The 27,935-nt window shown below is 43.4% G+C and overlaps 1 protein-coding gene across 10 annotated transcripts in view; it reads right to left on the bottom strand.

Moving 5' to 3' along the window:
- The window catches only part of LOC147641200 (DNA glycosylase/AP lyase ROS1-like), a 92,908-nt gene that overhangs the window by 52,238 nt on the left and 12,735 nt on the right, over nt 1–27,935 (bottom strand). For 3 of the 10 annotated variants that reach the window (XM_086818995.1, XM_086818986.1, XM_086819004.1), the window contains 13 exons: nt 24,166–25,120; nt 22,923–24,038; nt 22,628–22,718; nt 21,265–22,429; nt 21,091–21,170; nt 20,911–20,995; nt 20,646–20,737; nt 17,661–17,729; nt 17,380–17,416; nt 14,796–14,878; nt 2,392–3,090; nt 2,187–2,223; nt 2,018–2,075 (listed from right to left, as the gene is read on the bottom strand). In XM_086818995.1, the coding sequence (XP_086675121.1) occupies nt 2,018–2,075; nt 2,187–2,223; nt 2,392–3,090; nt 14,796–14,878; nt 17,380–17,416; nt 17,661–17,729; nt 20,646–20,737; nt 20,911–20,995; nt 21,091–21,170; nt 21,265–22,429; nt 22,628–22,718; nt 22,923–24,038; nt 24,166–25,093 (4,540 nt within the window). In that variant the 5' untranslated portion in view covers nt 25,094–25,120. Of the gene's footprint in view, nt 1–277; nt 1,060–1,136; nt 1,715–2,017; nt 2,076–2,186; nt 2,224–2,391; nt 3,091–14,795; nt 14,879–17,379; nt 17,417–17,660; nt 17,730–20,645; nt 20,738–20,910; nt 20,996–21,090; nt 21,171–21,264; nt 22,430–22,627; nt 22,719–22,922; nt 24,039–24,165; nt 25,121–25,950; nt 26,061–27,935 lie in introns of those variants that run through there. The other 7 variants (XM_086818981.1, XM_086819017.1, XR_015269040.1 and 4 more) reach the window with 6 other exon arrangements.

The raw sequence follows: 27,935 nt of genomic DNA, 5'->3' as shown, positions 1-27,935 counted from the left end.
GAGAGACAACCCAAGAATAGACAAAAATTACCTTCTATTATTGAATGCAAGAGGTTACATCATTATATAGATCTTAGAAAGGTCACCTTTTCCTCATCTTCTCGCCTTTACAAGAACGACTCCGTGCATGCTAATTTGGACATTATATCTATTTTTGTTTGGCTTTCACCTTATCCTAATACCCATTTGCACACTAAGGTCCAAAAACCTTTATAAGAAAATATATTCATGGTAAGGATTGACCTAGACGTACCAACATCTTGAGTGGCCTACCTGCTCACATTGGAGCCCACATTGTTGTCCGGCTTGTTGCTGTGTCAATAGGCTATTGCAATGTGCCTTGGTTGTGCAGGTGCGCCACATACTACCCACTACAATGTCAGGTGTCCTTAGTTGTATGGTGTCCATATGAATTATCTTGTCCCGAGGTGACAAGACCCAATCAAGTCTCATCCAAGATGCTGCAGGGTGCCTTGGTTACGAAGGTGCGTCTCGTTCTCCCCCACTAAGATGTAAGTTGTCCTCCTCTGTTGTTGTAGAGTGTCCATATGAATCGTCCCCAAAGAGCTGAAAAGACCCAATCAAGTCTCATCCGATATGCTGGCTGCCTTGAGCAACCAATTTGCGTCCACTTCTGAGGCTAACATTTTGGCCATGCCTCATCAGCACCAAATCTAGCAAAAAAACAACTGCAAGGTATCCTTTTACCAAGCACCTCCACATGTGTAAGGTGATTTCAACCACTGAGGAGCATCGTGATGCCATGAGAGACTTGTGGGACTAGAGGAAAAGAAAATGCCATGGTCCCACTCCCTCATAAATATAACACTTTGCCTGCGTAGAATGAGAGGACCCCTGAATACGAGCCCAAGTAGCCTTGAGAGTATGGATGATATCACCCCATATAGTACTAATGCACTGAGACCTAAAAATCTCGACACCCTCAATAGCCTCCGTGCATCTAGCCCTCCAGATCTGCCATGTTGTAATACTAGCAACAATCTCCCAACTAGTGTCAATCCTCTGTCTGAGGGGTGTATAATCAGAGTGAGAGACATCCTGCAATAAATGTGTGAACAAATATAGATATATACAACATAAGACTTGCAAAACACACAATTATTCACAAGTAATCCTTTGCCAAATTGTATTAATGCTTATAATATGTGAAACTAAATGTTTTGGAGTACAAATGGTTCATCAAACTTTGGCTAATTTCAACCCCAGTTACAGTAACCTGGCTGGTCCTGTGCAAATGTTCGTGCTTCCCAGCTCTCCCAATCGCTTGATCATGGCTTCCTGTGGCTGGAAAGTTCCAGAGTACCTTGATGAATAAGTGGAGGTTTGTGGGTTCTTTAATTATAAGGCCCCAGGCTGCTGATCAGTTGCTGCTTGACCTGGCCTGGCCTGCCCAACCTGCCCGTATGGCATTTGTGTTCTCTTGGGCAGCCTGGATCCCCATGCTGGATGAAGCCCACACTGCTGCCCAGCCTGTTGCCTGCATCAATGCACTTCTTATGCAGATGCGTTACATACAGGCTCATTCTAGGTAGGGTCTCTATTTGTATTGATGCATGCATGTGCCTAATGTCGTCTCTAATGACACTGCAGTTCATGGTTTCGTTCTGTGTATGTCTGCCCCTGATATTGGAGGTACGGTGTCATGTGATGATGTACATCTTGATGCTTTGCCATACCAACAACTATCTCCTCCCTGCAAAGTCAATGCATAAATGAGGTCAAAGCCTGGCCATTTTTGCAAAACTGCCTTCCTGACCTGCATTCTTTCTATTGAGCTCCAACTGATGATGTGAGGTCAAATTCCCAGAAAGATGCTCCATACATGGCTGTTGTTTAGACTAGTGAGTTAAAAAAAAGGGACTTTGAGTGGACCTGCTGAAAATGCGCTAGAACAGTGAAATAGAGATGCATAATCCGTTGCCAATCTTAAATAAACATTGCATCAAGGAAGTCCAATGTCATAAACTGACACTTGGAAAAATAAAAGAGAACGAACCTGGGCTCCAAATTGCAAGCAAATATGAAGAAGGATCGTCCTTTTGTCGGGGTTCAGCCTGTCCATGGAAAATATTTAAGATCATTCAGAAAAGGCTAGGGACAATTTGCTACATGTCTGCTAAAATTGGTAAAAGCTGTTATTCAAGGGTATATTTTTTTCCTTGTACCTTCTCTAGTAGTGGGTGTGTATCAGGAAGCTCATAGCTGAAAAGAACACATACAAATTACTTAAGTAAGAAAATAAACACATCCAGACTTTTGAATATATGCAACAAATCTCATTTAAAAGGTAACACAAACATACATCACTAAGCAGTAAAACAAATCTTTCCTATAACTCTTGCGAATTCAATTTATAAAAGTCCAACTTACACATAGTGTACTGTTCTTAGCCGGCTGACTTTCTTCAATTGTGGAGATTGTTTATGCAGTCCTGTGGGAATGGATATGACAGCATTTGATGTGGGAATGGGTATGACAGCATTTGATGCTTCTTCTCTGAGGATAGGATTCTGATCTGGAGAAGGTGATGCTGCAGTAGAGTCTAAGCCAATTGACTGATAGCCACCACAAGGCCCTGATTTTGTTGCAAAGGGACAACCTTGACTACCAGGCCACCCTCCCTCACTGCAGGTGCAAGAGGGTGAAGGATTTGATTGAACATTGATGTCTTCACATGCGCAATTGACTTGACCATTTGGAGATACACATGATTCCGAGAGGTTTTCCGCTGTTAATAGTTCCTCAGTGAAATCATTGTAATCCTTATAGATGTATGGTAAGTCCTCAAGGTCTATGATCTCCTCTTCATGTGTTTCTTCAGGTGATGTGGGGTCTTCAATAGAGAACATATGCTTATTTGCAAAAGACTGATTATTGCAGAAAAAATCATCGGCTGTGGTGCTGTCAATTTCTGAAATAACTGGTCCCTTTGTAAAGTCTTCTTTCACATAATCCAACAAATCCATTCTCGTAAGACCCATGCTTGGATGAGAAAATTCTTTAATGGGTGCAGCGAAAGGTATCCTACTATTTTGTTCGTCTTCCGGCCCAGTTATAAGAAGCTTGACACTGTTGTAGTATATGAGTCGTTAGTCCAAGATGATGTTCTATAGACAACTCTTATCCATGGAGACTAATAAAAAGACACTAAGCCTGCCCATCCTTGTGTTTTCAAGTATTCTCCTAGCTTATTCCCTGTTACTTCATTTCTTGCTCATCTAGAAAAAGTTCCAATTGATTACATAAGCATTGTGTTCGCGAAAATAAGAATAGAATTGTGCCATAACTGCTGGAGATATTTTGAGTGCTGCGATCATAGTTAGGGGAAACAGGGGAATGGGAAAATGGAAACAGAAATGGGAACGGAAATGGAACACTTTTTTTTCAGAAAAGAGACTTCGATTAAGTGAAATGAAATTAAAAAAAGGGAGATCTCAAGCCAAAAATTAGGGATATCTCAAACAATCAAGGCACTATGCTGCCATAAAAGCCCCATAATAGGAGTGAAGGAGAAGAAAATACCATGGTTCCAATCGCTCATAAATTTGCTGCGTAGAAGAGGATGATGCAAGCAAGAGGAAGGGACTATATGCTTGCTAGACAGATTCAGAGAGATACCACAGGACACATTGTCATACAGAGCTTTTGAGGCATCTAGACAGCTGGCTGAGGCAGGAGACAGAGGATCATGGTATGCACAGGTCACACATTGGTTCTCACAGCATGGCCTAGACATGGATCATCTACCACCATTCCAGTATGACAGGGATGCACCACATATCCGTCTCTCTCATAGTGAGAGGAACAGAGTATTGAGACAGGACCTATGGCAGCTCTATACACGAGAGACATGGATATCGCCTACACAGCCTCTTCCACCGAAGATACTATACTACAGAGATCACTTCATGAGTATCACTGATGATGGATTTATAGAGAGGCCTAGATACATGGAGGGCTTTTCACCACATGGCTCCCGAGTGGCTATTGGTCAACTTAGAGTTTCATCACATCGATTGGAGATCGAGACTGGCAGAGCAGCACGGATCCCCCGAGAGGAGAGGGTATGCAGATTGTGCAAAGAGGAGGTGGAGAGTGAGGAGCATTATGTATGCAGATGCAGAGCATATACAGCCATGAGAGAGAGAGATCCCATTTTGTTCAGAGAGCCACTAGATCTTTGAGGCAACAGACTAGCGCATACTGGGGAGATTCATTCTAGACATACAGCGTCACAGAGAGACATCATAACAGGCTCAGACAGCTCCAGAGGGGGGACAACAAACACAGATGACTACATTTTTTCAGAGATCCATCCCACTCCCAGCGCCTACACGACAGGGAATTACTCTCCAGAGAGCAGAGACACTCAGAGCCCGCAGGAGACAGAGGACACCTGGCTTTCGGACACCACGCCTATACCAGAGAGAGATGACAAAGATTAGAGCTCAGTTTCACAGAGAGGGTGCGGAGCGACTCGCTCGCTTCAGAGCAGACCCAGGCATGTTCTTCAGGGAGCTGTGGACATCCCCTTCATTGATGTATACCATTTTATACCCCCAGTATGGTACAGGATGGCGCTAGCTAGGTTGCATATCATGATTGTATACACCATGCATATAGCTTTGCATTCTCCTAGTAGTAGAGCTCCATCCCCTCCCCCACTCATTGTACTTATTGCACACCCAGATTCAGCTTTTTAGTTCAGTACTTTTTCATTTTGTTGGGATGACAGAGGATATCCCATACACGTACACCGATTTGTCTCATAGGCCGAGTTCGGTCTTTTGGAAGACGTTAATAAAATCTTTCTTTCTTTCTTTCTTTCTCTCTTAAGCTCCCTTCCTCTCCATTGCTGTGCAGAAACTCTATCCCTCTTTAGTCTACTCTAGGTTCAAGAAGCCTATTCTCAAACTCTAACCCTCTTTTAAGCTTTCCATTACTGCACTGAAAACCTTGAACTTTCTCTTCTCTCCACTCCTCTGTTGTAAAACAAGCTTTTCTTTTCCCTTCTTCTCTTTTCTTACCACCATGGCCTCTTCGAGTAATGTGAGAAGACCTAGGGAGAAGGTGGAAGAGCTTGTGCTGCATAACACAAGAGAGTTTGGGCTCCAACAAGATTCAGGGTTGGGGCTTGGGTCTACATGCAGCCAAGCTCTAAGGGACCACATCGAGTGCGTCAACTGGGGAATATGCTACATCATTGGAAGGGGCGGCTACAAGACTTCAAGCATACTAAGAAGAAAGGACTGGTTGCCATAGTGCAACATGACCTGTACATTCAAGGCCAACGACCAAGGTTTCCTTCAAATTGTCAGTGTAACATAAACACAGCTTTAACAACATGCTAATATTGGATTTTTTGTTTCAACTTTTCTTATGATTCTCCATTTTCTTATGTCTCTCTGCAGATATTTTTCCCTCTAATTATGTTGAGGAACAACCACTCCAAAGCCTCACTGGAGTTTTCTATGGTATGCATGCATCCATTGGAGAGGCAATGTTTGTATCTCAAAGCCCAAGTGATCTTGTACAGAACAATATCTTTTTCTTTTCTCACTCATATTTTATAGATAAAAAACCAGGTTTATTTGGCAAGCTAGAAGAGCTCCCCAACCCCCCTCTTAACAATCCCGAATGGCCCAAACCTGATGCTTGGACCATCTTATGCTTAAAGTTTAAGATGGTAAGTGATATCAAGACATCACTCAAGTTTTCAAAGGCATCTAGGTCAATAGGGCTAAATTGGTTTTGTCCTTTACATGTTTTTGTGCACATGTTCAATTCCATACCAATGCACCAAACAAAAACAATGTATATTTGTAAGGAGGTACGGTCTGACATCATTCAAGGATTACTAGGAGAGGGTTGGGAGGTTAATGAGAGGTCACATCAAGGTGATGTGTATAAGTGCAATGTAGTAGATTCTACAGAGTCTTTCAGGTTCTTGAAGACACGCTCTATTTTGTACATGCGTCTGTACTACCAAAGATGGATGCAAAAGCACGGGACGTGGATCCACTTCAAGCCTCAGAAGAAGAAATTATGCCTATTGAGGTAGCTGTGATGATGCAAAATGGATGGATTGAGCGAGTGGTAGCAAGCAAGCATTGGAGCCTAGCGAACTTGCGTCAACACTTTAGTATCATGGACTTTGACAATGTGGAAGAGTCAAGTTTCAAGTTGATGAGAAGAAAGGTATATCTGATTCCACTACATGTCTAGAATTAACCCTTACACTTTCTGGTTATTGTGCCACTTTTTATATTTTTACAGATTGGGAAGCGTAAGGAGGGAACAACCATGGTCTCAGAATCATGGCAAATGGGGGACCTTGAATTTTCAGCAGCAAGGTGCATAGCCCTACCAACACATAGTAGGCATGTGGAAGAGCTTGAAGATAAACTGAGTATATGGGAAAATAGCCTCTGTTTTGATGCACATGAGGGACAAGAGTTTCAGGATCGAGGTGAAGGCAATGACAAGCTTTCAAGTCAACAAGGAGATAGAGATCAACATGAAGTAAATGTCACAAGAGGAGCAAAAAATGAAGACATTATAACAATTTTAGATTAGATGACATGCTTGTAATTTTGTAGCATGCTCTTTTTTAACCAATCTTTATTTAATTGAAATCTTAATATTTTTGCAAACTGTAATTTTTGTCTAGCGGTCTAGTGTGAAAAGGCCAAACTTTAAATTTTAACTATAAATAGCCAAAGGTGCCTTCTTTCTCATTTTCACGCGATAGAAACCAAGCACGAGCTCACACTATCTCTTTGCATTCACATGGCTATCCACTTTGACAACTTCTGTGAGTTCCTCTCCACCACCCCGTGGGCAGGCAAGAGCGAGCTCTTTGTCATGTTCTCTCGTGAAGTCGACTTTGAAAAGTCGCTCGCTCTTGCGTCCCAACATTATGAGACGCAGATTGCATACATGGAGCAATACTTGGCTCCCCACTCCATCTCCTTTCCCCATTGCCCCAATGATCGATGGGTGCCTGTTGAGCTGCTTAAGTACATTCAAATATGCCCGCCCCTACATCCAGCGCCTTGAATGCTTCATTGACATCTGCATCCCCGCAGGAGCTTACTATACCTTCAATAAGCAGGAGGTGAAGAGGTTGGGGAGCAATTTAGGAACTAGGTTCCTCTCGTGGCTCGCCACTTTTGCGTTCCTCATCAGCGATGAGGATTCGGATGAGGAGGTAGAGATGCCTGCATTGCAGTTGGCAAGGTATTTGAGGGATGAGAAGGAAGTGAAGGCAGTAGGAACAAGTGCTGGTGTAGAAGAGCAGCTTGCATCAGAGCACTTTCCAGAGGGTGCACAATCTGCAGCTGAACATGTTGAAAATAAGTGCACACTAGGTGTACTATTTCTCTAGTCTACATTTGTCTAGTTTCAGTTTTGTCTTGAGTCTTGAGTGTGTGCCATGTGGCACCTCTACATTTATCCCATAAGCACTCTCGCTCATGGTCTTGTACTTGGCCCTATTTATTCAGGGGTCACATCAATGGAAAGTATCTCTCAGTTTTGCTTCATTCCTTTGCAGTCTTCCTCATGTTTTAGTTTAGTATGATACCATGCTAGATTTCTAACATGGTATCAAAGCCATGAAGATCCCTCTTCTCTCCCCTCAGTCTGCTACAACCATAGCTGCGTCATCTCCATCTTCTCCTTTCAGTTTACCTCTCCCAGATATCCTCTACCTTTGTCCCGCTATCCTTCTCCGACATCTGCCCCAAAAATCTGCGCGCCATTTTCTGTTTCTGCCCACCGGCTGCTCCTGTTGGCCTCTATATCTGGCCGCACCTCTTCAGCTGCAGTTCGTGCTGCTCCTGCTCCTGCGCAATCTCTGCCCCGCCATATTTCTGTCGCCACGATTCAGCTCCAGCCTGCTGCAAATTTGCGCCATCTTCCCCTGGACCGCACCCCCTTCTACGCCTCTACCTCTTCATCTCCAGCAAGGCCTGCGCTGCATCTGCCCCGCCATCTCCTGCTAGAACTGCCCGCTTGTCTCCTCAGTCTCTGGCCGCTCCTGTCTGCCCCGCCATTCTCTCGTTGCTGCGTGTTCGTGGAGCTGCTTTCTATACCAGGCCGGGTGCTGCTGTTCAGTCAGTTTGTGCCTCATCATCTTCTCCTCCGGCCTCCACTCCAACTTCCATGTCTCCATCTTCTACTCCAGCAACCTCTACAGCAGCAGCTCAAGGCACTCTCCATCTAAGAAGTATTTTCAGTCTACTCTCTATTTCTTGAAAAATCAAAAATCTCAGTTCTGAATTTCATTTACTTCTCTATCTTGTACGGGATTAGACACTGCCAAATTTGGTAAGACCTTCCCATCTCTCTCATAATTGTCTATGCTTTCATGCTACACCAATGATGTAGATCATGGGGTAATGTCATGACTATTTGTCTACATGGACTTATCTTTGTCCCTATCCAAGAGGCACCCCTGCATTACTCACTCTAGCAGGAGGATTGCCCTTGAGGAGGGATTATCAGTCAAGGTCCATCTCTCTGTCTATCTACAATCAGTCAGTCTCTCTGTCTATGTGTCTATCTTGTGTGATCTTACAGTCACATGTATCTGACACTCTGTCTATCAGTCTATATGCCTCTCTTTTGTGGATTAGCTACCCACATTCTCTTGGCATTTTCTGTCTATGTCCCCATTTATCTTCTATCTGTCAGACTCTCTCATGTCTATCTGACAGTCTCTCTCTCTGTGGGACCACTCTACTAGCTGATTGTCTCTCTCTCTGTCTGTCTATGATCCACTCTTGTACCTACCCTTGTGGACCCATATGAGGATATCACTTGAGGAGGGGTGTCTCAGGATCTTTGTCTGTCATGTCTTATGTCTTATGTCTTGTCTCTCAGTCTATAGGTCTTTATGTCTGTCTTCTAGTCTTGTCTTTCTGTCTTCCTCCTAGTGTCCACTTAAGGAGGGTGTTGGAAATAAGTGCACACTAGGTGTACTATTTCTCTAGTCTACATTTGTCTAGTTTCAGTTTTGTCTTGAGTCTTGAGTGTGTGCCATGTGGCACCTCTACATTTATCCCATAAGCACTCTCGCTCATGGTCTTGTACTTGGCCCTATTTATTCAGGGGTCACATCAATGGAAAGTATCTCTCAGTTTTGCTTCATTCCTTTGCAGTCTTCCTCATGTTTTAGTTTAGTATGATACCATGCTAGATTTCTAACAGAACAGCCACTGTAGAAGAAGATGTGGGGCCATCTTCCCCACACAAGGAGAGCAAGGTGCTGCCAGACCTTGAGATCAATCTCTTGAGCACCATTGTGGTGAAAGGTGAAGAATACTTATTTCTTCATGACCTTGAAAAGGCAGCTGGCTTGAGAATAGATGAATGCTTGGGTATTATATGCACGCGATGTGAGGTGGACCTTGATACGTCCAACCTCGGTCCTCACCTAGATAGTGCTATATTACCCCTTGGAGAATCTATCGCAGAGACAGTTTCTTTGGTCAAGGAAACTGTGGTTGAGACCGTGGAGCAAGCCCTAGTTCCAGAGGAGGAATTCACAACCTTACAAGACAAGCTAGAGGCTGAAAAGGATACCCTTGCTGTGCTGGAGTGATGGAGGAGACCAAAGCACCAAAAAAGGATGAGGCTAAGTCTTCGATTGACCTCTCCGTCCCCACCAGCACTTTGGCAAAAGAAGACATTGAGCAAGAGGTAATAATCAACCTTTTACAACCTAGAAACATTTGTAATTATGTATATAAAAATATTTTGATTTTTCCTTTGATTGTAGAGGGTGGTTGAAATTGACGCACTTGCTGGGAGAGGCGGTGGCAGTAAAGACCAAGCCAAGGTCCATGGACATGATGCTGCGTTGGCGCACTATCTTGGTCGACTTCCTGTGGATGGCATCGCCATTATCCACAAGGACTACATCCCTCAATCTGCCTTCACTCTCTTCTTTTTGAAAGCCCTCTCTAAGGTGCTCTATGTAGCCTCTATAGCACAGAGCACCAAATGTATAGTTCTGATTTAAAAATCCCTTGCCTTCGATGTTTTTGGTTCTGGATTTAGGGATAAGCTTCTTGCTCGTATAGGTATAGCCAAAAGCTTTTTGTGAGGTTTCCTTTGGATTGATGGTTTGAGGGATCTACTCTTGTTTGCAACAAGAGTGACCACCAATTCTTTTGAAGAGGAAACGGTAAAAAACAAATGAATTATCAATGAATTCTCTGTTTTTGGCTCTAGGAGGAGTAGAGTAACAGTGCATAAAACACTATTAACCATTTACAAAGGGGAGGCATCATTTATAGGAAAAAGTGAGCCTCTAACCAAGCAAACTGATTCTAGAATTTTCTAGATCAGTTTGTTCAATTTTTGACCATTTTTAGGTCAGTTTAGCTTACTTTTTAGATCTAGTTGAAGATCAAGAGAGAGGAGAGATGAAAATATCTCATTATTTGTGAGTTTTAGGCATAGAGGATCCTCAAGAAATAGCCCAAAATCACTCCTTGAGCACACTCTGCCCAATAACAAGAGAAGGAAGCTCAATATTATAAGAAAGCTTTTGTAAAGATGATGTATCACTTCTTATTATGAATAATACAATACCATTTTTGTAAACTTATTTTCATCAAGTATATCATTGTTTTTTCTAGTTTATACCATCAATGTTTTTGTGAATGCATCAGAAACGACCCTGGGAGCCTGGGAGAGCAGTGCTAGGACAGTGCGAATTTTGAGCCTGCACCGCTGCTGGAGAGCCCAAATTCGCACTATTTTGGCACAGCTTCCCCAGCCCTTCAGGAGCAATTCTGATGCATTGGATGACATATAATATATTTTTACATATGATTAAAGATATTTTTATCTTGTAAATTACTGTTTCTCATAATCAGTGTACTCAACTTGATTATAAATGCATCAAAAATGATTCTGAGTGGCTGAGGGAGCAGTGCCAGAACAGTGCGAATTTTGAGCCTCCACCGCTACTGTAGAGCCCGAATTCTCACTGTTTTGGCATAGCTTCCCCAGTCCTCCAAGAGCAATTCTGATGCATTGGATAACAAATAATGTATCTTTATACATGATTAAAGGTATTTTTATTTTGTAAATTACTGTTTTTATAATTAATATACTCAACTTCATTATAAATGCATCAGAAATGATCCTGAGTGGCTGGGGGAGCAATACCAGAATAATGCGAATTTTGAGCCTGCACCACCGCTGCAGAGCCTAAATTCGCACTGTTCTGGCATAGCTTCCCCAGTCCTCCAGGAGCAATTCTGATGCATTGGATGACAAACAATGTAATTTTACACATGATTAAAGCTGTTTTTATCTTATAAACTTGTTTCTCACAATTAGTATACTTAACTTCATTATAAATGCATCAGAAATGATCCTGAGTGGCTGGAAGAGCAGTGCCAGAACAGTGCGAATTTTGAGCCTACACCGCCGCTGCAGAGCCTAAATTCGCACTGTTCCGGCATAGCTTCCCTAGTCCTCCAAGAGCAATTCTGATGCATTGGATGATAAACACTATATTTTTACACATGATTAAAGGTGTTTTTATCTTATAAACTACTGTTTCTCACAATTAGTATGCTCAACTTCATTATAAATGCATCAGAAATGATCCTGAGTGGCTAGGGGAGAAGTGCCAGAACAGTGCGAATTTTGAGCCTACATCGCCGTTGCAGAGGCTAAATGTGCATTGTTCTGGCACAGCTTCCTCAGTCCTCCAAGAGCATTTCTAATGCCTTGGGTGATAAACTGGTACATGATAGACACTCCATGTTAAACAAACATGATGACACCGAGACATTGTAAGAGAAACTTAAAATTTTAATTATCAGAAGGTTACAAATGAAAGCCAGATATGCTTGTTACAAAGGGGGGTCTAAAACAAAAGAGTTGCTTCAAAAAAAAGGTTAACATCTAAGATCTCTAGATCGTGTCTCGCTCACCTCGAATGCGCCGAGCTAGTTGCATGTCCTTGGCAGATATGGTAATCCTCTTTGCATGTATTGCAAGGAGGTTGGTGTCTTCAAAAAGCCCAACAAGGTAAGCCTCGGAGGCTTCTTGCAATGCTTCAAGGATAATCCCCTGCACACGGAACTCTGTTCTATATCGTTGGAGAATCTCCTTCACTATGCGAGCGAAAGGGGCTCTTCTTATCAGCAACTCAGTGTTCCTCTGATAAAACTTGATTTCTTGTAGAGCGCTATGCCCTTGGCGCATCCTTCTCCTTGGAGCTCTCTGATCTTTATACCAGTGTGGCCCTACCCAAGAGACAAGAGAACTTGGATAGAGAGAGAGCCATCAAGCGTAGATTGTATGCTTTTTTTTTCCCGAAAAATAGATCTTCTATTAGTTATATGAAAAAACCAGCCAATAGGATGAAGTACATGCTCAGAGCCTCCAAAAGAGGAAAAACAATGGGCCCCCCTCCATGGCTGGCTGCTCTCAGAGGGAACTACCTCCTACAAGGGGGGGGAGTGGGGGGTGGGGGTGGGGGTGGGGGTGGGGGCGGGCACCTGTGGCCTACATGTAGTGCCAAGTGAGGTATCCGAGAGGAAGAGGCCCTACAGAGAAAGGCCTCTTGGCATCTCCGCATGCGGTCAGAATCTCCCACACTGTGGAGAGTATGAATGATATCTGTCCATATGGCATGAATGGACTGTCTTTTTTTCTTTCTTTTTTTTTTGGGGGGGGGGGGGGGGGGGGGGGGGTAGGGAGCCCTCAATGGCCTTGCTGCACCGTGCCTGCCAAATGTGCCATGCCGTAATTCTGTTGACGATCTACCACCACTGTGATGATGCAGGAGAAAGTCAAGGATTTCTTCATGTACCATATCCTTAAGAGCGATGGTGACTGGAGGCACAACACTTGTTTTAGTTTCTCTCAGGCAGATTACTGCCCCCCATTCTCCCCCCACTGGTTTCTTCCATCATCCGGGCTTGGAGTAGTATGCGGTATTTTTACATCAAAGGCCCCCAAGCTTAGCAGATGAGGCTAACAGGCAACCAATTATGTGGAATGACCTTATAAGCAGACCCCTAAGTGCAGGGGTTATATGAGGTGGCCTGTGGGAGATGCACAACGATACTACTTGACTAGAAGAACTTTACAAGTCTTCCAGATGATCAGAGAGGCATCTATCTACCCAGCATCTCACAAGGACTCACTGATGGATTGCGCAGTTTGTTGCATCTACACCTAACGACTGAAAGAACTTTACAAGTCTTCCAAATGATCAGAGAGGGATCTATCTACCTAGCATCTCAGAGGGACTCACTGATTGCACAGTTTGTTGCAGCTATACCTAACCACTGGATCATTGGTACATTATTAGATAAGTGTCACCACTTGTGAATGGGGGTTTTTCTGAGACAAACGTGCCCCTTCAGGTGATGGAATTCCTGAAACCAGAGGAGGAAGAGGCTGTTGCCTTCTATACCATTCAGTCTCAATGGCAAATAGAGAGATTTGATGTCCACGCTCTGTGATCTGTCCAATGAGAGTAGTGGGTCACTCTAGAAAGCACTTGAAAGTGTTGGTATACTGAACCTTCCCTAGTGATGGTTACTCATGGTTCGTGGTGACTCATGTGGTTATATGGTAAATGCCCTATCAGACTACATTGGGACCATGCTGAGTGGGAATGGACTGATGTGACTAACCCTATGAGGAGCATACCTGTCTTCGGCTACAGTGTGTGTGATGCCAGGCTACTCGTGCTTGGAAAGACCTAGAGAGTTCCCACTCTTAGGCCTCACCAGAGGAAGGCGTATGACACTACATCGCCCATTCAGAGGAGATTCTGGCAGACTCTCTGGCACTTGTAGAAGAGGAGCCTTTTCTGGATGTTTCTACATGGCAGATTGCTCACCAACCAGTGGAGATCGATTTTTGTTGTGGACACCTCTTTTCCTAGATGCCGAGTTCCATCCGAGACACTGTATCATTGCTCATGGGAGTGCAGAGGAGCACATAGGATTTGGTAATCTATAGCCCAGCTCTTGGGCAGGTTGGGGAGTGATCCTATCTGTGATCCGCAACTTCTTATGGTCAGCGCTTAACGGCACATGAGATACCAGGGCAGGTTGGGGAGTGATCCTATCTATATTACTTTGGGCTATTGCATGGTTAACTCAATCTGGCTTACAGCTTATTTTTGAGGGCAGGGGAGCAGATCCTGTTATACTAGTCTGTTGGGACACAGCTCAGAGATGTTTGCGTGGCATATCTGGAAGATCAGATTCTCAAAGGTCTTCGAGTTATGACACTTAGTGTATTTGCAGTATAGGGAGGGACATCATTCACTCTTTTGGCCACGTGGGCCAGCATACAAGGATATTCTACAGCTGCGCACACAAAATATGAGAGAGTGGAACCATGGCCTTTTCTTCTCCTCCACTCCTACGGGGCTTTTATGGCAGCACAGTGCCCCTGATTGGTAGAGATCACCCTACCTTTTGGCTTGAGATCCCTCATTGGATGATTTTATTCTACTTAATAGAGGTCTCTTTGGTCGGGAGGGCTGCAAACACCCTTCCACAAAACACAAAGCACAAACCAAGAAAGTTGACAAAAAGAGTTGAGTTAGTGTCCCACAAAGTACAAACCAAGAAAGTTAGACTAAATAATTTGAGTATTTTTACTTTCAAGCACAATATGAAATTTGCCTAAATCTTCTGTACTGAAAACCCTTTTTTAGGTTAGACTCTTAAAGAAACAAGGCAGGAATCTTTATTTTAAAGGCTAGGTAGTATATGAACCTCGCATATGCACTTGCAAAATGCTTGCATTCCATTCGCATGGGACAAGCATTGCAATTCGGTTTACTCTTTGTGCAAAAGACCTGTATCCAACCAACAGTGACCAAAGTGAAAAGAAATGTAAGACTGCCTAAAATGTAACACTATCATCTGCCTTTTGACTGAAAGCCATATTTTAAACTTTATCTCGTATAAGGTAGAGAAGGCTTTGAGCCTCCCCAAGGCTACCCAAAAGCACCACTGCCTACGGGTGGGTTTCCAGACTGCCTACAGGCTGCCTACAGGCGGGGCTCTCTACATGCCTATGGGTGGGGAAAAAAATTCATTGATGCAGGATCTCTCACCAGGAATAAGAAAGGCAGAGAAGCTGCCTAATATCGTAGAGGCTATTCCACTATACATTAAGATCCTGATATTGATATTCTACTAGGCTCAGAGACCCTGAGCAGATTCCCATACTACCCTCATCCAATCCATGGAGGGAGAGCTAGATTGTCAGCTAGAAAAGTTTCTATGGTTAGGGTTTATCACACAAAATCCATCACCATTGCTGTTCGTAGCTTCAATCGTTATTTTCAAGGAAAATGATGAATCGGCATGCCTTTCTGTCAATCTGCCTGTCCTCTTTGTCAAGGAGAACAAGATATTGGCACAACTTTGTGTCGTTTACAGGGCACTAAACAAGCTGACAACAAAAAGCGTGCAAGACAGGCTGGGCAGCACATTCTAGACAGGTTTGACAGCAGTGTGGGCCAGCCATACAGCCATGTGGCAGGCTGTCCAGCATCCATATAGGCCGTATGGAATTTGTGCCTAGTCATGGGCTGGTCGGGCTGCAAAGGAGGGGTCACGCAGACTGCTTTCAGGTAGTGAAACAGGTCAAGAATGCCTACTCCATGAAGGGCTTCAAAAGTGCCCTATAAATAAAGCCCTTGCCTTCGCATATTCCTCATCTCTTAGAGTGCAGTACGAGCATCAAAAGTAGGAGAGATCATCAACAAGAATGCCCAAAACCTAGGGACTAGCCAGTGCTCAGTCCACAGAGGTCAATTCACACTTCCCAGGATCAATATTTGTCACCATCATTGTTCTCATCATAATTTGGCAATACCAGCAAATAAACTGCATTGTGGGGACCCTTTAGTGGGTTAGTGGGAACCCAATCGGGTACACAGTCTCTCTCTCTCCTGTCATTTCTTCCACGTATAGTTAATTGCGCCAAAATATCAAATTAAGCATGCCTAATCTGCAGCCTTCTAGTAGTGACGAAGGCCCTATTCCAAGCAGTTACCTATTTACAGCGGCTATGGGAGCTCCCTCAGCAGAGGTACTCCCGATTGGCATTGACATCATCCATACAGTTGGATGAGGATCGAGATACTCATTGCTGGTATGCTCAGATGAGATCATGGTTTGACCTACATGATTTGCATATAGAGGCACTCCCACCCTTTCATTACAGCTACCCGCTCTGAGAAGAACCGCATGATTAGGATGGATATCGTTAGAGTGGACACACAAAGGACACAGACTGGTCCCCCCTTGAGCCCTTAGGCACGAAAATGGCTCATTACAAGAGCCATTTTTTGCACACCTCTCCAGATGATTTTATCATGGATGTACACCTATCACATGGGATACGTTGTGCCATTGGACAAATCCGGACCTCGTCACACCAGCTGTGGATTGAGACAAGGCGATATGTGCATCAGATCTCGGATGACCACATTTGTCAGCTATGCTACCAGGACGTAGAGACAGAGGAGCACTACATTTGCCGATGTACAATCTATTATGAGATTTGAGGGAGATATCACTGCCTCTTCCGAGAGGGTTTTGGGCCGTTACGCATGGTCATGGAGTTTGAGGATCAGAGATACCTGGGATTGTTCCTAATTGAGCTCAGGAGACACAGAGAGACCCTCTTGGCAGACAAGAGACTCAGCCATGATGTACCAAGGATCTAGACAAGTTTCTTCAGCACCAGCACCACCAGCACCAACACCAACACCAACACCCCACACCCATCCTGATACCTCCTCCATCGGGCCAGCAGGACACCAACCACGCTCCCAGGGAGTCACCATTGATAGAGCAATCGTCTTATGTCCTGCTCGTCGGCCACGCCCACGAGGATCCCAACCACGGCATCCTCACCATCGCCAGATCAGAGCCATTATTGCTTGGCATCGGAGACGCCTACCTCCCTTCTACGACCTCTCCATTCTAGACAGCCCTATGGCGGAGATATTTGATCTAAGGAGAGGGCAGCACTTCAAATCAGCATACATGGATCTACTTGATATACATTTTCCAGTATTTCTACTCAGTATCATCTAGGAGTCTTACTTATAGTTCTTATAACTGTAAGATAGTCAGTTTATTGTACTTTTCAGTTTCGTTTGGTTGTTCTCTTTGATGAGACACCAACTTCACATGTACTCTCAGTTTTGGTCTCATAGGCCATCATGGCCTCTTAGAGACATTAATATATCATTCATTTCTCTCTCTCTCTCTCTCTCTCTCTCTCTCTCTCTCTCTCTCTCTCACACACACACACACACACACACAGAGAAAGAGAGACCTTTCCAAAAGTTATCAGCTGATAATGGAGCTCATACCTGCAAATGACCATTTAAATCATAACATAAGATGAAGACGAAACCAACTTTATCAGGCCCATGATAGTCATTATACACTAGTGCCAATGTAAATCAGCACAATTAAGCTAATGTGAAAGTGAGTAACTTTGTCATCGTGTCTTAAGGCAAAATCTATAGACTCTATTCTAATATTCAAGTATTTAGAAAACTTATTATTTTATTCAATGAAAAAGACAAGACGAGAAAGAGCAAAGGGTGTTACAATGTCTTTTGGTCAAGTGTGCAAAGGCGTGGCCATAAGTATTTTTGAATTGTCTCTTGCATCGGGTACCTGGCACTCATGAGACCACAGACATATAATGAAATGGGTCAGAATTTCAGAACTAAATAAAAGAATTTCAACTTTAAGAAAATAGACTTGCTTTAGCTGAGTTAAAGGCATCCCATCCTCCTCCAAAGGTTATCTTACAGCCCCATAAACAATGTCATGCAGCACTGCCATGGATGTACCACATGCATTCCAACAGCCTTCCTGAGCAAATTATTGTAAAAATATAAGGGAACCTTGTTGTGATAATGGCAGTCCTCATGCCTTTGGTCATGAGCTACTTTGCTGCTTAATGTGAAGCTGCAATTATTTCTCCAGCTACAAAATGTATCTTATATAGTCGTGCTTGGGTTCTTAGAGCAGCCACAATCCCTCAAAATTTCTTGTTGAATTCAACTTTCAAGAGCCTCCAAGCTAGACCCTCCCTATTCATTTTCTGACCTCAGCAATCAAGATTCAGGAGATCTTGGAGCCTCCTGGATGTAATTGAAGACCAAAGTAAGTGTCTCCCTTCCCACTAGACACGGTAATTTGTATATAGACATTGAAATTTCTTAGCAACCGACTTTTTGTGATTAAGGAAAAGTAAGAAAAAAATCCAGGGAAATAGAAGCCTGTGTCACACGTCCTTGGACATGCACATTGAAGATGAGTGGAGATTGTACCGTTCTCATGGGCATGTCTATGCAACAGCCCCACCCTCGCCTCTCCATCAGATGCTGTACACTAACCTTCTCTGTACCAATCTTCCACTCATGTGGTGCTCCTCCTTCCATGGAATCTTTCACAACCTCTATGCCCACATGATGGATATACAAGCTGCCTAGCCACCCATGGGGGCTAGCACCCTCAAAATGTGCACAAGGATAAAGGCCCCAACCTTCTCCTCTAGCCCTTATACCCTTCACGGGAGAACATACCACGCGTATGGTATAATAGCCAACTAGCTGCCATGTGTCGAGGAGGTGGAGTGAGACATTAAGCTAACAGCAACATGGCTTGTTTCTAAAGTGTTATGGTAAAAGCAAACCTATCAAACATAGCAATGTAGCTTGATATAAAAGATTCCTTGGTATGAAAACATAGCTTGAAATGAATAAATATTTCTAAAACCTGATGGTAAAAGACGTAGAAACCTATCAAATATAGCAATGTAGCTTGATATAAGAGACTCCTTATTATGAAAAGAGTGGCGCAACGGAGGTGCTGACAGCCCGTAAGGACAAGAACTACTGTGGCAGAGAGCCTGGTGCGGACAAGCATTACTGTGGCAGGGTGCCTAATGGAGCGAAGCACGGATGGAGAGGGCAATGGTCGGGCAAGAAAAATGAGGACGATGGGATGGAGTTGTGGACAGCCACCACTTGATTCATCAATTCTCCAAGCCAGTGAAGATGACAATCACAACTTCCCCAATGGCTACCTTGCTGTTCACCAATTTGGGATCACTTGAGCCTTGCACGAGGAATAGAAGAAGATGAAGAATGCAAGGGTCTTGCCGTCTTGCACCTCTAGCCACTCTTTGTAGAGCAACCCTCTCTTGTGGAGAGCTAGGGTCCTCCATCTTGCCTTCCTCGTTGTCACCACAAGGAAGCCTTGCAAATGGGTGGGAAGCAAAGAGGGGGAGAAAGAAATCTCAACCTCTATCTCAATGCCTTGGTGAGTGAGAGCATGGGGTAGACGGAGAGAGAAGGAGAGAGGGAGAGGAGAGCTAGCATCATCACACTATCACTCACACACACAATCCTCATGCAAGCATGCATCAAAGAGAAGAGAGCACATAAGCAAGTGTCAATCACAAGAGTAAGAAAGACTCCAACTCAATTGTGAGAATGGGATTATGTCTTTTCCCTTAGTCAAAATGTCTTATATACAAGACTCATATTTACAATGCCCGGCCGTCTAAGTAATGTCCTCGGGCCCAAAAGCTAGTCTAGGCTAATTTCCTAGTCTAAAAGCTAGTCTAGGCTAATGTCCTAGTCTAAGTATATACTACCAGCATTACACGAGTTGTAAGCTCAGTTTTGACAATCTTCCAACATTACACAAGTCGTAAGCTCGGAGATTTTCCATAATCATTTACATGAAGCGCTTTGCATGGTACAAAAAGTATTGCTCAAAAACTGTTGCCGCACGTTCGGTGTGATTTTAGCCAATGTGGTTAACCTCCTGAGTCACCTAGCGCCCCGTTCCCCCCCTCCCTATCCTAGGGGAGCCAATGGATTACAGTCTCTTCCAATGCGGTGGAGTGAGTTCTCGAAGACTTCAGCTCCCCTCAGAGTCTTGTGTGATCTTCTGCCACTCTCAATCCGCCACCCCGGACAGCAGCACAACAGTCTTCTCTTTCCCCCTCAGTGTCGCCCCTGGCAGTGAGTGGCACTGTGAGACAGTGCCCTCTGATATCCACTCTCACGCAACCGCTCTCTCCCGCCATGTAGGAGACCGACGACTCAGTTATATAATCACCCATTGTTGGCCCCTAGCATGAATGGAGCTAGAAAGGTCAGGGCACTGGGAAAGGGATGGATCCCTCGCCTCCTTGTGTCTAGAGGTGGTTTTGTTTGTCTTTCTACATGTGTCAGTAACTCAGTGGTGGTACCCCTCATGCAGGCTTATCACTACCAAACCGTCCCCAAAAACCCTCCGTGCATAAGGTGCACTGAGCAGGTCTCATTCCCCCCATCCATAGCCATGGGGATAGTCCCCTGGAACATTCAAGCGATGGGGAGGGACCCATTTTCATACCGTTCCCATGCAACAAGAGGTCAAATTCAAGACAAGGCTCTTGGACTCTCTAATTGTCATAGTAGACTCAATGGTTTAAAAAAGGAAATGTAAACATCATGAAAGAAACAAATTCCTCTTTAATTCTTCATTCACATAACAAGCATGTTCTAGGCAAGGTTTATCTAGACTTACAACTCCAGAAGATGCAGTTGTAGTTGTTCAGGCAAAGGCTCTATTGGTACCCAACCAAGCCTCACACATATGCGCCCAACATTGACATCCACCTGGTTCAGAAACCATAAATGTAAAATTGTCATAAGCTATAATTATGGTAATGAATATGCTAGAGGTGTGATTTAATCTGATCTCATGACATGAGATAGCAGACAAAAAAATTAGTAGATTAGAGATTGTATGTACATGATGGAAACATAAATATGCCCAAAAAAAAACGTACAGGAAAGGCAACATGATGAAGTGTCAGCAAACGGATGCATTCCGTGCTCTTCACTCCCAATCCATGTATACTCATAAGGTAAGCTCTACATCAAACACACCAAGAAAATAGCACTCAATGTAAGACATACATTAAGACAGTCGCCACGTGAGATTTGAAAGTTTGGTTGTTTTCATGTACCTGGCATCCTCAGGTGAGAGCTTCCTTAACCACTCAAGATTCATACTGCCATGCTCTTCATCAAGTGTTTTAAGGAAAGCCTGCAAGTTGGAAAAAAAATATTTATAAGACTACAAGTTAATCTATATGCTACCCCGCATAGATTTTCCCAATTTAGCGCGTGATGAAGCTTGCCTTGATGCGCCCACTCAAAACATGATGCATGCCACGTTCCTTTATACTTTCAGCCAAGTCTTCGACTTTTGAATGGCGGACAGCTTCCCAATGTGCAGAGTCCTCATGACTGGCCACTCTTTTGTGCTGTCTATACGAATTTCCAAGTGTCTGCTTACGCATGGACTCCCAATCTTGGCTATTGTTCTTCTTTCGCCCCTTCAGATTCTCTTCTATATGGGCCCTTTCAATTCCACTAATGCTACAAAGTCGTCTTTTTTTAGCTACTTTCTGTACAGAACGATGTACTTTTGTGTCGGACCCTGCATGCAACTTACAGCTGTTCTTGTGAATCGTTGCAGTCTGGGTATTTGTATCTGACTCGGAGCTGTTTTTGAGAATTGTTGAAGCCTGGGGATTTGTATAACTGCTGCCGCAAACACTGGTGGTAGCTACTTTTGAAGACTCTGATCGTTTAAAACTGTGCGTACCCATAACTGTTTCTGTACTTTGATACTTGGCCTGCTTAGTGATCCCAGGGCCTTCATCCTTGGTAGCATCAAGGTCAAAAAGCCTCCTGCAAACTTTATTGCTGCACTTAAATTTATCCTGTGGGCTAACACCCTGCCAACATCTCTCTATCGCAGTGTGATCACCACTCTTATCTTCTTCTATGATGGCGGGGCTTGCATTTGTGTCATAATTGGACATTGGTGAATTCAAATCCTCAGTTTTCAAAGGGTGCGGATCTAGCATATTTATTGGAATGTCTCCTGAACCACTTGCACCCGTGCCATCATGGAAATTCAGTGAGTTTGTATCCTCAATTTTCAAAGGATGCAGATCTGGTATACTTGAAGAAACGTCCCTCGAACCACCTTCAGCTTCAGTGGTACTTACAGCTGGCTCACCATTATGAAAGGAAGAGCAATGCCTTTTCTTATCATGCACAGTGTCATCAACCTCACAAATACCAACTTCAACAGCCTTGCTTCTGTCTACATCCCCCTGTTTACCTAAAGGCTTCTCTCCCCCTGATCCGGAGACCCTTACATTTCCTGATTGCAAGTCCTCAATGTCAATTTGCACTCCTTGACAAGTTTCAGCTGCTTCAGGTGGATGTGTGTCCTCTGTATCATTCCTTCGTACAGGAGGGAAACGAGACGCAACGGACATAAATGCAGAGCTGCAAAACCAGAAAAAAGATTCACATCACAACAATAGTTCTCATTCATACTGTATCATCTCATTAAGTGGCTGGAACCTCTCTATTTCATGCATAATCAATCATAAAAACCTGTGTTGATGTCCATGTGATCCAGATGATGGAGTGTATCATAATGCCCCATAGATGGCAAGGGCACCGAGAGAGTTGGATGGGTACCTCGACAAATGATCAGAGACATTTTGAGTTAGAAACGCTCCCACCACAGAGTCCAATACTGATCCTTTCCAAGGCGAAAAGCGCCGATCACCTGCATGCACCAGATATTCGGATTGACAAATTTACAATTTTGTGTGTGTGTGTGTGTGTGTGTGTTATAGAAACAGTGGTTTTTACCCAAAAAAAAGGGGTGTGTGTGTGTGTCTGTGTCTGTGTGCGACAGAGTTTCACAAAAAAAAAAAACAAATGTGTGTGTGACAGAGAGAGAGAGAGAGAGAGAGAGAGAGAGAGAGACCTTGGACGTAGTGCATTCTCTGAATGAATACCTCAACTCGTCTCTTCATCAGCTCCCTCTCCCTTTCCCAATATTGAGGGTCTTGGAAATTTGTTGGTATGCTGCCCAATGCAAGGAGAGGCCACATCCTTTCATTTTCAGGATCTATTGGAACTTTTGCCCGAACTTTCCTAAATTCTTTTGGAGCCTTGAACAAAACCATCTCTCGCCTTTGATCATAAAGAACCATTTGCCATTTTTTGTCTGCAGTACATGGCAGGCAATGCTCTTTTGCCAAGACTAGCTGGGCATTGTTCCCGCCTACTTGAGAAAACTCAGTTGAGGCCATGGAGGATGTATTGGCTACTGATAGCAAACACAAAGGCAAGTTACTGTCGTGTGGCTCTGGAGCTTCATGCTGGCCAGAGAATTTGTCATAGAGAGCAGCAGAGTAGAGCCTTTCACCTGGACGGATATACAAGGCGAGTTCTTTCAAAGCTGAAGGAGCAAGTGGTTCATTTAAATGAATAACCTGCTCGTGACCATCGGAAGTCTCTTCGATACCGTTCATATTTCGCAATAGATAGTTCGTGGCATTGCTATGGTATTCAAAGTGAATCCCACTTACCACTTCGGCACACCCATTTACAAAACAGAAACCTCCCGAACCTGCAAAGTCATTAATATGTAGAGGCAAAGTCCTTCCCTTGTTAAAGGTACATATCTCCTTGTTTCCCGCCTGATCTGTCTTAAATTGGAATGGGTGTTTGTGGTTGTTGGAGCCAGGTTGAGGCCCCTTTCGTCCACCCTGCTTCCTTCGGAGGTCTCTTTTCCCATCTTGAGACCCGGCTTTTCTTTTGGTGCTTTTGGGGACAGTCCTTGCCATCTTGGTCTTAGGTATCTCCTGCTGTACTTTTGGACAGGTCTTAGGTCTCTCCCGTTGCACTTTTGGGCGAAGCTTCTTTCTCTTAGGCTTCTCAGTTGTTTCTGTGAGGTCATCTTGGTCCCACTCATCATCATCAATTTCTTGTGCAACAGCCTTCGCAGTCTTTATCCGTGAGCGCATGGCTGACAGCCTGGAGGGTTTACAGGAACCGTTTCCTGTCGCACTCATTGGCTGGTGATGGTTTGGGAGTGCTGTCAAAAGCAAAAAACAGGTGCAAACAAGGAAATAATGACTGCAAGGTCAATACACAATCCGCAATCTAGAGTTTGCATTCTTCTCTTTTCTGGAAAAAGAAAAACCACAAGATCGTGCACTTACTATTGCTTTTGACCTGCTGCCATTGCTTCCTCCGTCGAGCAGCCTTGCTAGGAAAAGAAGGGGTCCGGGGTCGTTTAAATCTGGAGCCTCTCCCATCATGTATGCCAGTAGCTCCTATAAACTTTTTCTTGGGCTCACATACAGTCTCTTTCTGTGCTCTCACTCGAGAGGAAGCAGCAGCTCGTGAAGGCTCTACTGCCATGCAATTAGGGGTAGGTGTGTACCACCTCCTAGTGCTCGCTTTGTTTCTTTTGGCCCTTGATATAGTCGTTCTCAGTATCATGTGGCCTACTTTGTATTCTTGAGGGTGGCTAACACTGCATGGCTTCTTACCCTCTCCAGAGGGAAAGATGGTGTTCTTACTTTGTGTATTGCATGACTGTTCGTTTGACATCAGGGTGGTGGCTTGTTGAGGAAGAGGCTGGGGCGGCACCACATGATCTGATAACGATTTTTTTTTGTTCTTTCTGTAGTAAACAAGTAGTGGAGGACGGCGATCATTGTGGGACTTGTTTTGCATCTTATTATTCGGGCAGCCTGTCTCATGATTGAGGCAAGCAGCCTGGAATTCCTGCATTTTACAGCATGCCTCCCGGTGCTCGTTCATTACACCGTGTGCCACCTGATGCTCCTTCATTTCACAGCATGCCACCCGGTGCTCCTCCATTTCACCGTGTGCCACCTGGTGCTCCTCCATTTCACTGCAGGCCACCTGGTGCTGCTCCATTTCATCATGGGCGACCCGGCACTCCGTTTCCATTGCAGTCTGTTCCACCCAGCAGTCCTCCATTTCAACTTGTGCTTCCCAGTGCTCCTTCATTGCACTATCGGCTTCTTCATCTTTGTAGTGTAGGGCATAGTCTGCTTCTTCATCTTTGTAGTATTGGGCATAGTAGCTTAATGCCTTGATGCACTCGCCTCCCTCCATTGTCTCTCTCCGCCTTGCTTGGGATTTCTTCATACAACACAAGCACAATCTCTGATTCAGATCACTTACAATTGAAGCACAATCTCTGATTCAGATCACTTACAATTGAAGCACAAACACAGGTCGAAACTTGACACAAAATTGCAGCTTGAAAAAGAATTGCAACTCGAAAGAAGAACTATCTTTCTAAGTTCCAAATCAAGAAGTGAATTTGCAGTGAAACTCAATACTCTTGCTGTTTACGGAAGTTTATTCTGGTCAGAATTAGTAAGTAAACTGCATAAATTGAGAAGATGAAGGTCGAGTAAGCATAACTTGACACAGAACTAAGCAGACTTAAGGAAAAGTTGACAAAATCAATCATTGGTTTGACAAAAACTATGACAGAATTAGGCGGAATTTGACAGGATCGAGCATGGTTAGGCAGGCATTTCTATTAATTGATATGAGGTCTCTAAAACTTGGGTAAAAAAGTTGCTGCAAGGAAAAGCACAAAGATAAGCGTAATTGTAAAAATCGATTAATGTAAACTTTGTAAGCAGCAAACCAGTGGCTCACAGCCACAGAGGGGTCCCAAAACACACATATCTACATACATACATACATGAGAATCTACATACATACATACATGAGAATCTACATACACACATATCTACATACATACATACATACATAAGAATCTACAAGAACATGTATACTATTTTACACACATCTAATAACGTACATGTATAAGCAAATGCACACTTCTACGTCCATGTATACGCACATGTGCATGGATTAATTTTCATGTATGCATACGAATATATATTCATATATGCATAAATGGAGAGAGAGAGAGAGAGAGAGAGAGAGAGTACAGTTTTCGCCATGTACGAGAAGCTCTTTGTGTGCCTGCAGTGGAGATTTTTATTGATACGTCAGGTGCGCTCAAGATTTGATGTACTACGATTGTTCCCAATCAATCCTTGGCTTAATGGCTCAATGCATGTATGATTGCCCTCCATTTCGATCAAATCTATTGCTTCTCTTATCAAAATTCATGCCCAATTGCTCAATTTGATCTCTCCAATTGATCAATCGATTCTTCCTCTACTTGAATTTTATGCCAAACGAACCATTTCTGTAGGATTGTTATCCCAATCAATTAATCAAAATTTCTCGTTTATCTCCCCATGATTGATCAGAAAACTCTTCATTTTATCGATTGGGCGAAGAGTCTGGGAGGTGTTATCGATCTATCGACCACTTGGAGCTTCAGCCCTGCACTGCACCAGCAAACTCGCAATTCTCCATTCCTTCCAAAAATGGACTTGTGTGTGTGTACGCCAATCAGCACACAATCTCTTTTAAAGCGCAACATTTTCTAATTCCAATCCCCGAGTTCTCCACTTGACTACTAGTGTAAGAAGATTCCTCACTTAATTGCTCAAATAAGCTAAGTTTAATAGAACCCTTTACCCTTAGTGTAAGAAGAAGGAGAAATAATTTGGGCACGCTTTGTTTGTGATTTTCATGATTGAGGAATTCCAGTAAGAGATGGAAATGCATTGCTCATACCAACATGTTTGTGTAGCTTGTGCACCCCAACATTTTGGTGGGGGGACTTGTCATATGTGGGCTTCTTTAACACCAACATTTCAATTTGGTGATTAGTCATATGGATCTCAACAAATCAATCCGGTGATTAGTCATATGCAGGCCTCCTCAGATTGCAAGTTCCATCTTAGCGGGACACTCTCACTGCATTGAGATCAACTTTGTGGGACCTTTCATTTTGATCAGGTGATTAGTCATACGTGAGACACTCTCACTGCATTGACATCAACTTTGTGGGACCTTTCATCTTGGATAATTTTGTGAGCATTATGTTATATCTAGGCACATAAAGAATTATTTTGAAACTTGGCAATAAACATCTATTAATTAGCCTAATGCACACAAAGGATGAAGCCTTTGTTAAGAAAGATTACCTTTGGAACACTAAAGCATTAAACCTTGTCATATTTATAGTTAAGACCTTTTTTTCTCCATAAATTAAAACCTTCTTTTGTCTCACATTCAACACTTACAAAACTTCCACCGATGGTGAAGACATACAAATAGAGCACTTAAAGTCTTGTTATCGATGATGTAGATTTTTCCCTTTCTAAGCCCAACCACACAATACAGTACAGAAAGGCTTCTTAATTGAGCAACATAAACAAAAAAAAAAAAAAAGAGAAGTGGTGTAAGTGCTAACAACAAAAGGATGGTATAAAATCACTTACACAAGTTCATCATATTGTGGGTTCAATATTGGAAAACTCCAACTTCAAAGTTGATGAAAGAAGGAAATTTTTTTTCTTAAAAAATATCAAGCTTGCTCACAATTACCATTTCCTCTTCAACGCATGGCAAGAAGAACTCGTGTAAGGTCCACTAAAAAGGTTTCATGAACTTTGCACTTGCATCATCCTCACAAACAGTCTTTTGGTGGTAGTTAAAAAGACACGAGTTTACTAGTGTAGTAGGCGAATTTGTCTTGAACATGGCAAATGTTGAGAACTTAAAAATTATAGAAAAAAGTGCTAGTTAGAGGTGTTCCAAATAGTCTCAATCCTAATGGCTCGAATCTAGTGCAAAGCTAGTAAAAGTGCCAGGTTGATTCTTCTTTCATCTTCCAAAAAAGATTGTTTCCAAATGAAGTAATCGCAAGTATCAAAAAACCACTTTAAAAATTCTCTCCATAAAGGGTTGGCAATCCGATGAGTCCACTGAAGATGAAAGGTATTCTCTTGACTTCCCTAACAAAAACACAAAGGGATTAATCTAGTCCCAATGGTGGTTTCTTTCTGATACAAGA

The sequence above is a fragment of the Cibotium barometz genome, chromosome 2, assembly GCF_041138505.1.
Source record: "Cibotium barometz isolate CiBa-2024 chromosome 2, ASM4113850v1, whole genome shotgun sequence".
Classification (NCBI taxonomy): Eukaryota; Viridiplantae; Streptophyta; class Polypodiopsida; order Cyatheales; family Cibotiaceae; genus Cibotium; species Cibotium barometz.
The sequence above is the reverse complement of the archived record's forward strand: the minus strand, read 5'-3'. Positions and strand labels throughout refer to the sequence as shown.